The sequence below is a fragment of the Jaculus jaculus genome, chromosome 7 (assembly GCF_020740685.1).
Source record: "Jaculus jaculus isolate mJacJac1 chromosome 7, mJacJac1.mat.Y.cur, whole genome shotgun sequence".
In the NCBI taxonomy this organism is placed as follows: domain Eukaryota; kingdom Metazoa; phylum Chordata; class Mammalia; order Rodentia; family Dipodidae; genus Jaculus; species Jaculus jaculus.
The window spans coordinates 107,050,520-107,067,687 of record NC_059108.1 but is presented as its reverse complement, the minus strand read 5'-3'; the positions used below and the strand labels follow the sequence as shown (position 1 = coordinate 107,067,687).

General features: G+C 38.2%; 1 protein-coding gene across 4 annotated transcripts in view; it reads left to right on the top strand.

The window, feature by feature from the left end:
• Positions 1–17,168, top strand: part of Txndc16 (thioredoxin domain containing 16) — an 84,971-nt gene that overhangs the window by 2,529 nt on the left and 65,274 nt on the right. For 3 of the 4 annotated variants that reach the window (XM_004649186.2, XM_045155075.1, XM_045155074.1), the window contains 4 exons: positions 7,436–7,672; positions 8,543–8,625; positions 14,915–14,985; positions 16,080–16,154. In XM_004649186.2, the coding sequence (XP_004649243.2) occupies positions 7,513–7,672; positions 8,543–8,625; positions 14,915–14,985; positions 16,080–16,154 (389 nt within the window). In that variant the 5' untranslated portion in view covers positions 7,436–7,512. Of the gene's footprint in view, positions 1–7,435; positions 7,673–8,542; positions 8,626–14,914; positions 14,986–16,079; positions 16,155–17,168 lie in introns of those variants that run through there. The other variant, XM_045155076.1, reaches the window with a different exon arrangement.

Below are 17,168 nucleotides of genomic sequence, written 5' to 3'. Positions count from 1 at the left end.
CTAGGCTGCTTAGTGGAAGTCTGTCTCAAAAACCAAACTAAAAAAAAAAAAATTAACAACAAATCACATAAAATTATTGTTATATTTAACAAATAGCCATATTACTTTCTTTTTGTTTTATTTTTTCAAGATAGGGTCTAACTCTGGCCCAGGCTGACCTGGAATTCATTCTGTAGTCTAAGGCTGGGTTTGAACTCACAGCAATCCTCCTACCTCTGCCTCCCAAGTGCTAGAACTAAAGGCTTGCAACACCATGCTGGGCTTCATATTACTTTTTGAAATTGCTAAACAGGTTTCTGAACAGTTTTTATTGTGTCAAGACAAAATATCCACTCTGCCTTAAGGAAATTAAAAAAAAATAGTTGACTCTGAACCATATGTAAGTGGCCATGGCCCAGGAACATAGACTCATGTCACCTTGAATGATATGTTCCACCACAGAAAAGGTTACATGAAAAGAAAGTTATCAGTCATTGTGATTACCAAATATGTAGGTGGGATCATTAGCTAGGAAGGCTGCAGCAAGAGAATGAAACCCATAGGTCTTTATCACATTAACTTTAGGGTTGGTGGAGGTGAGATGTGCATTCCAAACATCGATGATGTTAGGTCAGATACACAGGTCGATAGTAAGTAGCTATTAGAAGGGGTGAAAGAGCCCAGCATTTGTTCTTATCTCGCAGCATCCCACAGCTCTACAATCACGCTGTTCTCTTCAGCCAAGGCCAGGCATTCTGCAAGAGCTTTAATACAGCTGCAGCTTCTTCAGAGAACTTCGGCACACAAAACTTACCACTAGACTGATCACAAAGAATTCTAGTTCTGCACATGCCCTGCAGATTAGTTCGCCATGGTCTTTGGCTTTGTTTTGTGAGAGGTCCTGCAGATTTGATTATCTCAGCCACATCTGAAATTGGCTTTAAAGAACATGGCCTTCTTTTGTGGCTGAGCAGTTTGGTCAGCATGCTTCTTTGACCCTGGCAGGTGCGTGCCTCAGAATTGTTTTTGGTTTGCATAGCTAGTGCTCTTGGATGAAACTTCTCAGAGCAGCTTTCTTTGAACATCTTGCTAAATACAACCAATAGCAACCACCATCCATACTAATCTTTGGTCTTCCAGTCTTTTTTTTCTTGATGTTAGAAATAAGTTTGTTAGCCACACGAAGTGAGGTACATGTTCATTGTGAGTTCATGAAGTACACATCATGCCCAACTTTTTGTAGCAAGACTTTTATCAACTGTTTGCATCACTTCTTCATGTGGGTCACCTGCTGAGCTTTAGTTTCAGCTCTTTGTAGGTAGACAGTGGTGATTCCCCTAGTCAGTGTTTTGGAGGTTTTGTTAAGGAAGCTGCTCATTTCTAGTTTGAATAGTGAAAAACAGTTTTGCTATCATAGTAACTCCTCAAATCTCTGCAGGTTTATCATTCCTTTGTGTCACATGCTTATTGCACATCATCTGGGTGTGTGGTGGTCATGCTGACAAAATAGCTACCATGGAAGTCTCTCTTGTGATGGTGACAGAAGCAATAAATCCTGTCTACTCTAGCTGTTGAAATAGTTGCCTTAAAGAGACATTCTTCTTTTCCTCACATTTTTGGGGCCACAGTAAGTCACATGGTGGCCATACACAGCTTCAGCAGAGGTGGAGAAAGCTGGCCTACACTAATGATGTGCCACACTTAGGTAACAAGGTCGCATTTCTCCTGAGGCTCTCATCACATGATTTAGGTGTTTAGATGTTTCAAGCATTAAGTACTGTTTCCTTTTCTCATCACTGGAGATAAAGAAATCATCATGCATTTTATTTTAACTTTGCTTAATCTCTTTCCCCACCCACATTCTCTTCCCTTTAAAGATTTTTTTTTTTTAATGAGAAGGACATTCTTCTGGAAAAATGTACTTTATTTTTCATGCATGTAATATGCCCACTTTTCTATAGCCTAGCAAGTAGATTGGATTACATACAATTTGTTTATTTATTTATTTATTTATTTAAGTTTTTCAGGATAGGGTCTTACCTAGCTCAGGCTGACCTGGAATTCACAATGTATTCTCAGGGTAGCCTTGAACTCACGAAGATCTTCCTACCTCTGCCTCCCAAGTACTGGGATTAAAGGTGTGCATCACTTGGCACAAGCAACAACTTTTTAATAAAAGGCAAAAGAGGGGCTGGAGAGATGGGTTAGTGGTTAAGATGTTTGCCTGCAAAGCCAAAGGACCTTGGTTTGATTCCTCAGGGCCCATGTAAGCCAGATGCACAAGGTGGTGCATGCATCTGGAGTTTGTTTGCAGTGGCTGGAGGCCCTGGCACACCTATTCTCTCTCTCTCTCTCGTTCTGTCTGCCTCTTTCCCTCACTTGCTCTCTCAGATAAATAAATAAATACAATTTTTTTTAAAAGGTGAAAGATGTATTAGATCAGAAGAGAACCAGAGTGTAAGTAATAACTTTTAAAATAAAAATGAAATAGCATATTTAAAGAAGTGATTCTAGCCAGATGTAGTGGCTCACATCTGTAATTCCAGCACCCAGAAGACTGAGACAAAAGGATCATCATGGGGCTGGAGAGATGGCTTAGTGGTTAAGCGCTTGCCTGTGAAGCCTAAGGACCCTGGTTCAAGGCTCGGTTCCCCAGGACCCACATTAGCCAGATACACAAGGGGGCGCACATGTCTCAAGTTCGTTTGCAGTGGTTGGAAGCCCTGGCATGCCCATTCTCTCTCTCTCTCTCCCTCTCTCTCTCCCTCTCTCTGCCTCTTTCTCTCTCTGTCTGTCACTCTCAAATAAATAAATAAAAATAAACAAAAAAAAATTTTTTAAAAAGGATCATCATGGATTTAAGGCTAGCCTGGAATAGATGGTGAGTTCCAGGCTATCCTGGGCTACAAAGTGAGACTGTGCTTCAGAAAGCTGAGAAAAAGACATGGTTTTATGTGCTTCCAAAGTTCACTTGGTATCTGTTCTTGTCCCCCCCCCCCCGCCCCTCCAGTTTCTACTTTAGAGCAATTTTATTCAATTGATCATTGTGTATTTTGGCACTGACATTAATATTTCCAGTAAATGTGACTACTTTTGGCCTTGTTAAAGATATAATTTTCTTTCTTTTTTTGTTTATTTTTATTTATTTATTGAGAGGAACAGAGAGAGAGAGAGAGAGAGAGAGAGAGAGAGAGAGAGAGAGAGACAGACAGACAGACGGGAGGGAGGGAGGGAGGGAGGGAGGGAGGGAGGGAGGGAGGGAGGAAGGAAGGGGAGAGGAGAGAGAGAATGGGCATGTCAGGGCCTCCAGGCACTGTAAACGATCTCCAGATGTGTGTGCCCCCTTGTGCATCTGGCTAACATGGGTCCTGGGGAATCGAGCCTTGAACCAGGGTTCTTAGGCTTACAGATAGGCAAGTGCTTAACTGCTAAGCTATCTCTCCAGCCCTAGTTTTCTTTCTTTTTAATACATGGAGAAATTTTTTTAAAAAATACCTTCTTTATTTGTGTGTGTGTGGGGGGGTGGGAGAGGAAGAGGGAGAGAGAAAGAATAGGCAGGCCAGGGCCTCTAGTCACTGCAAACAAACTCCAGATGTATATGCTACCTTGTGCATCTGGCTTTACATGGGTACTGGGAAATCAAACCTGGGCCCTTTGGCTTTACCAGCAAGAGCCTTAGTTGCTAAACCATCTCTTCAGCCCTAAATTTAGTTTTCTTTTGCCCTAACTTACTTTCTGTCTCCTCACCTTTGCAGCTGTGTTTGTTAAAGTTTTGAGTCTAGCTGATTCATGATGCATAAATTCTGTGCTTTAAGTAATTTTTAAATAGTCACATCTTATTAAAGGTGGGACAAACTGCAGAGAACATTACTGAGTTTCTATTTCTAAAATGACATAATAGGTAATTTGTTTTTAATTGACCAAAAGCACAGTACCTTCATACATGTAATCTCATCTTTTTAAAAAATTTGTTTATTTTTATTTATTTATTTGAGAGTGACAGACAGACAGAGAGAAAGAGGCAGATATATATATAGAGAGAGAGATGGGCGCACCAGGGCCTCCAGCCACTGCAAACAAACTCCAGACGCGTGAGCCCCCTTGTGCATCTGGCTAATGTGGGTCCTGGGGAATCGAGCCTCGAACCGGGGTCCTTAGGCTTCACAGGCAAGCGCTTAGCCACTAAGCCATCTCTCCAGCCCTAATCTCATCTTTTGAGTGAGATAGAAGATGTGGGAAATTATTCAAGCACCGGATGTATGGTTAGACCTTATGCTACCGGTGTATTTTAGGGGAAAGAAAGTGTTAATTTTAATGTCCAATTTAGTGTTACAGTCATTGAATTCTAACGACAAAGAAATAGTATGCTTTATACTTTTATCTTTCAACTATGCTTTTACCTAATGTTTTATGGTTTAATGAAGTTATTGTTAATTCATATAGTAGCGATTGTTATTTAGTTATTCCCTTAGCCTCAGGAATATGTACATTTTCATCAGGAATGTAAATATCTGGTGACCTATTTTAAAACATACCCATGAATATAAAGTGGTACTAAAATAGGCTTATGTAAGATGGCTACAGTGTATAATCAATTTTAATGTCAGTGATACCCTTTAATTATATCATTAAAATCCATTTTATATACTACCTGTAGTTGTCCTGTCTCATTTTATTTTGAGTTTTTGAACACTTGACACATAATTAAAATTTCATGGCAAGTTTATTCACTGATAGAAATCTGTCTAATGAATTTCAGAAATATTAAGTAATCAATGAATAATTACCTTTTTAAAAAGCAACATCTGCTAGATAGGAAGACGTATCATGTGCTGTATTGGCGATGTTGAGTGACTAGAGTGTGTATCCAGTGTTTTATGATTTCTCCATAAGCTTTTTAAAAATTAAAAAAAATTTTTTTCTTCATTTTTTTTATTGACAACTTCCATGATTGTATACAATATCCCATAGTAATTCCCTCCCCCCTCCCACTTTCCCCTTTGAAACTCCACGGTGTGTATGGAGTGTGGTGTAGTGTCCCATAAGCTCATCTGCAGTGGCGGAGTGTTCATCTGTGGCGGCCAGAGTGGAGCACTGGGCAACTGCACCATTGCTCTGCCACCTAGTCTTTGTTTTGTAGAGTCTCTTTAATGATTCTAGAACTAGAGCTTGCAGGGATCTGCTGGTTCTTGGGTCTCTGCTCCTCTGTGAGAGTAAAGGCACATATTGCCACCTCAGCTGTTCATATGTGATCTGGAGATTTGAACTCTGCCAGTCCCCGCCTTCCTCAGGCCCCTCGTGCTTGTGCAGGAAGTGCACTTAACTGCCAAGCCATCTTTCCACACCAGCTTTTCACTTTTTATCATTTTATTTTATTTTTTTGTTTTTTTAAGGTAGGGTCTCACTCTAACCCAGGCTAACCCGGAATTCATTCTGTAGTCTCAGGGTGGCCTTGAACTCACAGCAATCCTCCTATTTCTGCCTCCCAAGTGCTGGGATAAAAGGCATGAGCCACCACGCCTGGCCATTTTATTTACTGAAAAATATAGCTCTTACTGTTATAAGTATATAGAAATATTTTTCTATTATCATTGTTAATTTTGAAATAGTGATCTTTCTTTTGAAAAATATGTGTCCTATTTGAAGTATAAAATTAATATTCTTACCTATATCTGTGTGTCTTTACATCCTAATAATTTGGTATTTTCAATATATTACTTTTCCAAGGGGTTGGGAATGTAGTTCAGTGGTAGAATATTTGCCTAGTTTTCCTAAAATACCTTCTTTCTAACATTTAGTAATAGAGATCATTAGTAAATAAACTGCGTGGAGTTGCTCAAGAAAAATTTGAAAACAGTCAAAGAGTAGACAGAATTGACAGCAGATAGAAGAAGAGAATGAAAGTAAGTACACCCAAGGAGAGAGGAAGGTGTCTGGATTATACTGACTTCATAAAATAGGAGTAGATCAAAATGTGAGATGAAAAAGATATCAATGTATTAATAGTGTTAACATTAAAATATGTATATTTAGAAGAAATGTTCTTACATAATCTTAAGTAGGCAACTTCTAGGAGATTTAAAGTGAACACACAGTTAACTTATAGCTGACATATATGTTGGTGTCTTACTCCCTCTCAAACAGTACTTAGTAACTATTTGAGATCAATATAAAAAACAGGGTTGAGGGCTGGAGAGATGGCTTAGTGGTTAAGGTGCTTGCCTGCAAAGCCAAAGGATCCAGGTTCTATGCCCCTGTACACATGTAAAGTTAGATGCACAAGGGGGTAAATGTATCTGGGGTTCATTTGCAGTGGCTGGAGGCCTTGGAGTGCCCATTCTCTTTCTCTTTCTCTCTTCATCTACCTCTGTCTCTCTCACACACATACACACATATAAATAAGTATATAAATTTATTTTAATGTGTTGATCCAGACCTGGTAGCTCAGTCCTCTTATCCCATCTATCCAGGAGGACTGTAAACTTAAGTCCTACTTGAGCTACAGAGTGAGTTCAAAGCAAGCTTGTGGGGCTTAGTGAGACCCTGACTCAATAAGTAAAAAGGCTGAGGATATTGCTCAGTGATAGAATACTTGCTTCACATGCACAAGGCTCTGAGTTCATTCTGTAGTACCAACATGCATATGTACAAAAAGATAATACATATTTTTTTAATTTTTTTGTTGTTTATTTTTATTTATTTATTTATTTATTTATTTATTTATTTATTTATTTATTTGAGAATGACAGAGAGAGAGAGAAAGAGAGAGAGGCAGATAGAGAGAGAGAGAATGGGCACACCAGGGCCTCCAGCCACTGCAAACAAACTCCAGACGCGTACGCCCCCTTGTGCATCTGGCAAACGTGGGTCCTGGGGAATCAAGCCTTGAACTGGGGTCCTTAGGCTTCACAGACAAGTGCTTGACCGCTAAGCCATCTTCCCAGCCCAAAAGATAATATTTTTAATAATTAACTTTAGAATAAAAAGACAGCTTAGCGTATCTATGAAACTTAAGAATTTTCTAGACATAATTGATATCTTTTATAATTATAAAAAATCAATCAGGATGTAGTGGTGCCTGCCTATAATACCAGTGCTCAGGAGTCGGAGCCCTGTGAGTTTGAGACCAGGCTAGACTACATACCAGTGCAACCCGGTGTTGCATGAAACAAACATCAATCACCACCACCACCACCTTCAAACCATCTCCAAGGGTTGGTACTGTAGCTCAGTGGCATAACACTTGCTTAGCCTGTACAATCTCCAACACTGCAAAAATAAATAAAATGAACTAAAAGTATTAACAAATCAATGTAATTATTTATCATCCTCCCTCATATTTTTACTACAATGAAATAATAAAGTTCTGGCAAAATCAGATAATGAGTGAACTATTCATTTGGAATATTTAACTTCATTAATTTAACAAAACTTTCTTGAACATTGACTCTGCCAGGAATTATCCTACGCAGTGGAACAACAATGAACAAGATAGACACCATCTCCTGGAGCTCGCCCACAGAGTAGCTCACAATGGCTTCCAGCTTCAGTGTATTTAGCATTGAGGTCTTTTTGGTCATACTATCTTGTGTTTCCAAGTCAAGTGAAGACTCTCTGCCAGAACTGAGTCCTCAAAAATATTTCAGCACACTGCAACCAGGAAAAGCATCTTTAGCTTATTTTTGTCAAGCTGGTAAGAAATTCTTCCATGATACTTTGTGATATTTATATTGCTGCCTAGTCAATACACGGTGGGAACTTAATGTCAGGAATGACAATATGCAGTTTACTAAAGCTGTTGCCTGGTGGCTGGGTTCAGAGTGGCCCATAGTGTGGTCTTGGTCATGTACCTTAGCATCTCTGTGTATGTTTTTTCATCTACTAATTTGATATTGCGATTGCCTTCTGAATTTATTGTGAATATTAAATTGTTAAGGAGATGATAAACCATCCTAATGTCATATAGTCATTTCTGAAAGTATACTTTTTCATGCTTTAGCATGTAATACTTTAAGATTTTTTTAAAATTTTGAAATTTAGTGTTTGTAATACTTGAACATACTGCTTTAGCTAAACCATTAATTACAATGAATTAGCTAACATAGCTATTGAACATGACTAGTAATTGAATGCTCGCATTTAAGTTTTCATGTCTTTAAAATGCAATTTTGTTATTGGAATTAATAAGTGAAATGAATTCACATTTGTATATGCTCCCTTACTATAATTGTAACCAGGGATTTAAAAATTATTTTCAAAATTGTGTATATGTGTGCTGTGTCCATGGTATTAAACTTGGAGGAATAATGCCAAATGTTAGATTTAAAATTAATGTCTTTTATCATGCCACTACTAATAGGAAAATTTTAAGGCCACTTATAAAATTACACTATATCATACTAATATTAGGAATAAGCATAATGAGGTAGTAGGGAAATGAAAATATGAAAATATGTGACTAGATGTGTTTAATATTTATTGTGTGAAGATTTGGGCTTTAATTTAAAAAATAACCTTTACCAAGAGCACTTCATAATAATTCATTTAACATTTCTTGTTTTAGATTCTCCAGGCACCTCTATATTTCTTGAAGAACTGAAGGAGGCCATTAGACCTCTCCAGGACTATGGGATTTCAGTTGCAAAGGTAGAAAGATATTTATGTTAGTAAAATATTGGTGGCAAAGTATGGTCCAAGGCTATCAAAAAATAGTTCCATACTTTTTTCCAACTGAAAAAACAAATTTTGTTTTTTTTATATAATAACAAGAAATATAGATAGTTTTAGATTATTGTATAACAATGCATAAAAGAAAATCTGCTTAAGATTCTTCAGCTTAGAATTTAATTTAATTTAGAATTAGAATTTAAACTTTATTGCATAAATTATTAGGGTATCATGTCATTTTTGGAACCCATAGTTAGGTTTATTATATTTTATTTTTTTATTAAAAAGAGGGAAAGAAAATTGGTATATCAGGGCCTTTTAGCCACTGTAGTTGAATTCCACATGCATGTGCCACCTTGTGCTCATATGTGCCCTTGTGATCTGTGTCACTTTGTGCAGCTGGTTTATGTGGGACCTGGAGAGTTGAACATGGGTCCTTAGGCTTCATAGGCAAGCACCTTAACTGCTAAGCCATCTGTCCCATCCTCATGGCTGGTTTTTGGTCCTGTTTTGTATTATCTGACAGATGTTTCATAAAAGAGACTATCATTTATTAAATTCTTTTTGAGGGTCTCACTCTAGCTCAGGCTGACCTTAACTTCACTCTGTAGTCTCAGGGTGCAATTGTGCTCACAGTAGTCCTCCTACCTCTGCCTCCTAAGTGCTGGAATTAAAGGCATGTTCTACCACACCCAGCCATTTATTAAATTTTTGTTAGTACAAATATAGATAGTAAAACTAAGATAGTTGAATTTTGTCTGTTTTATTTTTTTCTGTGTAATTGTTTATGTTACAGATTCTTGCATTGATTTTCTTCATAACAAAATTAAAACAACCTGAAAGTACATATTTAATTTTTTTCTAAAACTGTTCAAATTTGCCATGAAGATTTATGGAAAATTTGTACATCTACCTTGAATTAACTAGCTACATAAGCCTTCATTTAATGTAAGCTGAAAATTTGTACCTTGGAAGTAAGTAAGAAGTAGCACAGTGATAAAACCTCTTCCAGATAAATGTCTACCTGGCTTTCCATGTACATTCACCCTTTCTTGTTCACCTGTCTTCCTCCTCTCAGAGGTTGCTGCTGTCCCCTTACGTGTCTGCTACCAGACTTTCCAAGGCAGGAGGAATAGAAATAACTGACCTTGGCTATGTAACTTACAAACTAACAAACCAGAAAACGATATATATATATGTATATATACACACACACACACACACACACACACACACACACACACACGCATATATATATATATATATATATATTTTTTTTCTTCGAGATAGGGTCTCACTCTAGCTCAGGCTGACCTGGAATTCACTATGTAGTCTCAGGGTGGCCTTGAACTCATGGCAATCCTCCTACCTCTGCCTCCCCAAGTGCTGGGATTAAAGGCTTATGCCACCACGCCTGGCCCAGAAAACAATATTTTTAAATATGTCAGTTCTGTATGTATAGAGGTCTTATTTAGCTTTCAACAACCAAAATCCATTCTAGAATGATAACAGTATTGATCTCCCAGGAGCTGTGAGTAAAAATTTAAACTAACATTTGGGAGTGAAATACTTTCATGATACTCAAAAGGGATACCCATACTGTTTACCTCGTAGCTAGTAGATAAGAACTTAGTATTATGTATCCAGCAACTCCAGTAGGATATTGTGATTTGTGCACAGCCTGTTGCCCTTATTAATGAATATAACATATATAATTAATTTTATGCTTCAGAGTGCTAAGCTATCCGAAGAAAGAGTGGAATAACAGGTCCATGATGATCACTGAGTTCAGTCCTTGTCACATAGAAAATATTCAGTAGGGCTGGAGAGATGGCTCAGTGATTAAGGTGCTTGCCTGTGAAGCCTGAGAACTGATGTTCACACCTCAACTCAAGTTCCACATAAGCCAGATGCGTGGTGATGCAAGTGCACAATGTTGCACATGCCCACAAGGGGGTGCACATGTCTCAAGCTTGTTAGCAGTGGCTGAAGGCCCTGGTGCGTCCATTCTTTCACTCTCTCAAATAAATTAAATAAATAAATAAATAAATAAATAAATAAAATGTACAGTAAATATCCATGTGGGTAAAATGGGCTTACTATATCTAGTGTTCTTTTGGGCAAAAGGATGACCAAGACCTAGTCCTTTCCTTTAGAAAGGATCTATCATAAAAAGGGGGAGGATAAAACACATTTACCAATTATCTTAGTAGCTAGCAAAAGTTGATCATTGTGATAAGAGATACAAATAAAGTACCACTGAAATTTAAGGCCTAGCCTGTGTCTGTTGATGTGGAAATTCACAGTGATACTGGTGGACAACCTTGTGACAAGTAGCACTTGAGAATGTCTTCAAGAGTTAAGATTTCCAGAGGCTAAAGCTGTGTGAAGAAAAAACTACAATAAAGGAAGACTAAATGTTCCACTTAATGATTGTCCAGCTAGAAACAAATCGAGCTGGATGCTGTTTAGAAATGTGCCTATAATAAAGAAAAGCTTGAAAAATCTATGTTTATATGTAGAAATATAGCAAATGAAGGAAAACGATATGCAAATGATAGCCAGAAGAAAGCTGATACAGACAGCTATGTGACCATATCAAAGGGAAATTGAAAACAAAAAGCCTTTCAGTCACCTTGGCTTTTCTTTATCTCTGAGCAGTCCATCTCCTATCCTAATAGGCTCCACCGTGACGACTTTTCCAGTCTGCCCACCTGCAGTACTTGCACTTCTGCTTCTTGTCGTCACTCATGTCTGGAGGCCATAGCAGGCCTGATAGTTAGCCTTTCACTTGTCTCCATGTGCAATGAAAATTTTCAGATCACGTGGCTACTGTGCCCAGAGAGGCTTCCTATTACAGTCCTGGTAAAATTGAACCCCTCGAGTACTATGGATACTGGCTTTGTTTCTGATATCGTTTTCTATCCCTTTGCTTTTCTCAGTTTATGCCTAAAATGTACCAGTTATCTTTCTGTTTTTTGAGCCTGCTAAAGGTGCTATTATCACAGGGCCAGTACAGGTATTTTCCCCTTGGCTTAGAACTCATCTCTTTACTTGTTTCTATAATTATTTACCTATTTTTAAAATATTCTTATTTATATATTTCTTTATGTAGTTGACAGAGAGTGAGAGAGAAGGAGGCAGAGAAAGAGGAGAGAAAGAGAGAGAGAGAAAATGGGCATGCCAGAGCCTCTAGCCACTGCAAACAAACTCTAGATGCATATGCCACCTTGTGCATCTGGCTTTACCTGGGTACTGAAATCCAGTCCATAGGCTTTGCAGGCAAGTACCTGAGCCAGCTCTCCAGCCCTATATTTATTTACTTAAAAAATTTTATTATTTGCAAACAGGAGACAGAGAGAAGAAAGACAGACAGGGAGAGAGAGAGATGATGGGCACTCCAGGGCCTGTAGCTGCTGCAAACGAACACCAGATGCATGCTCCACATTGTGCATCTGGCTTTATGTGGGTACTGAGGAATTGAACCAGAGTGTTTAGTCTTTGCAGTCAGATAGATGCCTTAACTACTGAGCCATTTCTCCAGCCCCTATTTCTATATTTATATGAATCCCTTTTTGCTTGATGCAAACATCACCTCCTCAGAGTTGTTTTTCTTGATTGACTTAACTGTGGCTTAACTGTTGCCAACTATTATTCTATCCCTTTACTATTTTTATGTACAACATGTAACATTATATATTAATTATTTATACTTTCATAATGTAGATTCTAAAGATAATTTTTGTTTTGTGGTTTAACTTATTTCCAGCGACTAGGACATGGTTAACATAATGGTAGGTGTTTTAAGTACATTTTGAACAAATGAGTGAGTGGGTGAATCTGTTGTCATAATGACAATAATTTTTAGTCTGTAGGCTTTAAGATAATTTTAAAAATCGCCGGACATGGTGGTGCACAATCCCAATACTTGGAAAATAGAGGTAGGAGGACTGCTGTGAGTTTGAGGCAGCCTAGAACTACAGAGTGAGTTCCAGGTCAGCTGGAGCTAGAGTGAGACCCTACCTTGAAAAAACAAAACAAAATTTCAAAAACCATGTACTCTAAAATTCTTTTTTTGGTTATAGTTGTACTTTGACTTTTAGTTCTCTGTTCACGATATCTCTTTTGATTGCCACTTCCCCTTTTGTAGTTTTTTAGATCAATGCCACTTCTCTAGCTGTCACTCTGTTTCTGCAAACTCTAAACCAAATAACAACAAAAACTCCATTTTGAAGCAAACAAAAACCTTCTGATTAAATACAAAACAACCATTTCTCTAACCTTGTTGTTTTCTTAATTTTATTTATTTATTTGAGAGAGGGAAAGAGGCAGACACACACACACACACACACACACACACACAGAGAGAGAGAGAATGAGAGAGAGAGAGAGAGAGAGAGACAGACAGACAGACAGATGGGGGGGAGAGAGAGAGAGAATGGGCATGCCAGGGCCTCTAGTCATTGCAAATGAACTCCAGATGCATACAGTGCCTTGTGCATCTGGCTTATGTGGGTCCTGGGGAATCGAACTGAGGTCCTTTGGCTTTGCAGGCAAACACCTTAACTGCTAAGCCTTCTCTCCAGTTCCATCTAACCACTTTTTAAAAATATTTTTAATTATTTGCAAGCAGAGTAAGAGAGAGAGAGGGAGTGAGAGAATGGGCCCTCCAGGGCTTCTTACCCCTGCAAACTAATTCCAGATGTATGTGCCACTTTGTGCAGTTGGTTTTACTTGAGTACAGAGAAATCAGACTTGGGTTGTTAGGCTTTAGAAGCAAGTGCCTTTATTGCTGAGCCAGCTCTCCAGTTCCCTAACCTTGTTTTGGCTAGTTGCATTGGCAGCCATTCATTTGCCCTAATTAGAAACTTCTGCATTCTCTCTGTCTCTTTCTTCTCTATCTCATGAGGCATACACACTTAGTCTTTCTTACTGTATTTGCGAACAACATGCTTTTGTTTTTCATTTTGCTTACATGTGATACATGCATGTGTCTATGCATATTTGTATACATGTGGATACATGGCATGTGGCATGAGGTTGGTGTGGAGTATCTTCCTTGATCTTGCTCCATCTTATTATGGAGACAGGGTCTCTAACTTGAACCCCGAGCACACAAATTAGGCTACTTTAACCAGTTTGCTTTGGCTGTCCCCTTTTCTGCCTTCTGTGTACTGAGTTTGCAGGTAAGCTTCTATACTCACCTAGCATTTGTGTGTGTGCTAGGGGTCCACATTCAAGTCCTCATACTTGCAAGGCTCCATCAACGGAGCCATCTTCCCAGCCCCCTCCTAAGTCTTTTCTGCCCTTTATGGCTGTATTTCAGGTCCCTGATATCCTTGGCCTATACTAATTACCCACTTCCTTATGTGCCTTCTCACCCGCCATTAATCTTCATGATTTGCCTTATATTTTTTAACATGAAGTCCAGATCATTAGCTCTCTAGAACCGGTGTGGATGCTATAACATCAGAGACTCAAGTTCATTCTCTCTGTTGCACCATCCTTAGCAAGTGGCTTTTTAAAAGATGCCCTGAAGTTCATGATTGCCACTGGTACTGTAGCTGCTCTTTGGCTTGTGGTAAGAATTAGTGGGGAATTAGGCTATCAGTGTCCTTTTTAGAGCCTTTGAGGAAGTCCAACCAGTGATATCTCCTAATGCTGTGTGGTCATCCTGACCTGTTGTGGCGTCAACTGGGCATTCCCTTTCTAATAAAGTTCTGTTAAGAAGGGGAAGGATGAGCTTTTAAAAAAATAATAATTATAAAAGGGGGGAGCAGATGGGCTTGGGTTGGGAAGCCAGCAGAATCCACCTGCTAAACCTGTTTTATCACTGATATGCTTTCATGGGCCCTGTTTGTCACTCAGTTTTGTGCTTCCTGGTTTGTTTTTTTCTTAAATGTTGAGGAATAAACTTAACTCATACTTAGCACCCAGTCTACCACTTTGTTCTTAGGCCCTTATTTGTGGCTTTCCTGAGCAGTTTTATACCTTGCCTTAAACACTTTCCCTTTTTTAACCTACTTACCTCTGCTTGTTTTACAAGATTGAGTTAAATGTTAACTCTTAGGTGCAGAAATGGTTCCTATTTCCAGGTTTCCTCAAGCATTTGAGTAAGTGAGCCACGATAGCATAAAAGCAGGAAAAAAGGTAAAATACAAAATTTGGCCTGAAGAGACGCTGTAATGTTTAATTCTCCTTGTTTTCCTAACTATGAAACTTGACCTTTTTGGTATGCACTTTAAGCCTTGAATATAATCTTTTCAAGGTTAATTGTATCAAAGAAGAAATATCAAGATACTGTGGAAAAGATGATTTGATGAAAGCATATTTATTCAGGTAAATTATTTTTTGAGTATGTTTTACAAATATGAAGCCCTACTTTTTCATTTATGACATATCACTTACCCAGAATAAAGTTGTATTCAGTGGGTAGAATAGGAAGTTTAATAAAAAGTTCAAGTAATAGTAATAAATAGATTTACCTAATCATTTGGAAGGATAACTTCTTTCTTTATAAAATGTGGAAAGAAGTACCTTCTTCTCACAGGGTGGTTTTGAATATTATCTGAGATTATTATGCAAATTTCTAACCAAAATTTTTAATAAGTAAATACTTATTAACTTAGTGTTTTGAGTAGCTTTTCCAGGTCCATATTTGATTGTAATTTATTTTTGAGGGATCTGCCATTATCCAGGTATTGTTTCCTGTGCTCTTGGGTGGGTTAATGTTCTGAGGTGTGGCACACCCTTTCCTCAGACCCTCGAGGTATGGCATAAGAAGAGGGGAAGAGATTGTTTTGTTCAGGAAACTTCTCTCCCCTGTTCATCTCCTTTCCAGCCCTGTTTGGAAATCTTTGCGTGACAGGAACATTCTTAGGAAGCTGCCTTTTAACTCATGTTTGTTGTGCTGTCTTTGACAGCACATATACTAAAATTGGAATGATACAGTGAAGATGAGCATGAATTCCTATTTTTTCCCCTATTCTTTTTTTTAAAAAAATTTTTGTTCATTTTTATTTATTTATTTGAGCATGCCAGAGAGAGAAAGAGGCAGATAGATAGATAGATGGGAGGGAGGGGGGGGGGAGAGAATGGGCACGCCAGGGCTTCCAGCCACTGCAAATGAACTCCAGACGCGTGCGCCCCTTTGTGCATCTGGCTAATGTGAGTCCTGGAGAATCGAGCCTCAAACCAGAGTCCTTAGGCTTCACAGGCAAGTGCTTAACCACTGAGCCATCTCTCCAGCCCCTTTTCCCCCTATTCTTGCTACCATGTCCAGGACTTATGCTTTTCAAATTTAATACACTTATTGAATGAATGTTTACGTGTATTATGTGCTAGTACTCTTATAGATGGAGCTTAACCTAATGTTACAGACAAATCAGTTTCTAAGGAAATATTTCTATAATGTAGTTTTAAACTTTTTACAGAGGCAACGTATTGCTCAGAGAATTCCCTACGGACACCTTATTTGATGTGAATGCCATCGTTGCTCATGTTCTCTTGTAAGTACAGAGGGCACTCATTCACTTGTTTATTGTTGACTTCACTTTAGAGAACCATAATCCATGTAAATATTTCAGGGTTTAACATTGTACTTTCAGATATCAATTTTGTACAAATTAATGGTTTATTTTCTCATGTTAAAGTTCTGAAATTTCTTTCATGACAAAAGATATAGGAATATGTAACAGGAATACATGAAAGTGGATGACTTAACAAAAGCACATGGTCATGCACTTGGTTTTGGAGTGTTTTACTGCTATTTTAATCTGTTTGGGCTGATAACACGAAGTCCGTAGAGGAGGTTACATGTAAACAACAGAAATGTATTTTTCATGGTTCTGGAGGCTGGAAAGCCCAGGGTCAAAGTTGGCAGATTTGGTATCAGATGAGATAGATTCTCTACTTCATAGATGGCCATATTCTTCTGCTGTCCAGAAAGACCCTAGATATCTGAGGTTTCTTTTACAATAGTACTAAGTTCATGCATAAAGGTTTTACCCACATGATCTTAATCAATTTGAAAAGTCTCATCTCCAAATACCATCACTATGATGGTTGGGATTGCTTATTTATTTTGTAAATTTTTATTTATTTTAATTACCATAGAAAGTAACAGATTTCCTTAAGAGTTCTTATAATACTTAGTTTGGGTTATCTTCCATCCCATACTGTTACCCCTAACCTGTAGCATTCCTCCCCAGGTGTTCCCTTTTCCATGTTCTATTACCTGAATGTGTTCTATTACCCTTCCAAGACAATGTGTGGCTGAAGATCCTATTCTGTGAGCTGCTTAGTTCGAGGGGTTTGTCTCACTTTTTCCTGTCTTGGTAGTGTTAACACTTCTCATGCCATAATATGATTTGTAAAACACAGATTGCACACATAGATTCTTCCTCATGTCCCTGCTATGTGCCAACACTTGTTTGGCATTGGGGATAAAAAACAGAGTAAGCTGTGGCTTTTGTTTTCAGGAAATTTAGTGTTTTGTTGCAGAGAAATATAAGTACTTGGTT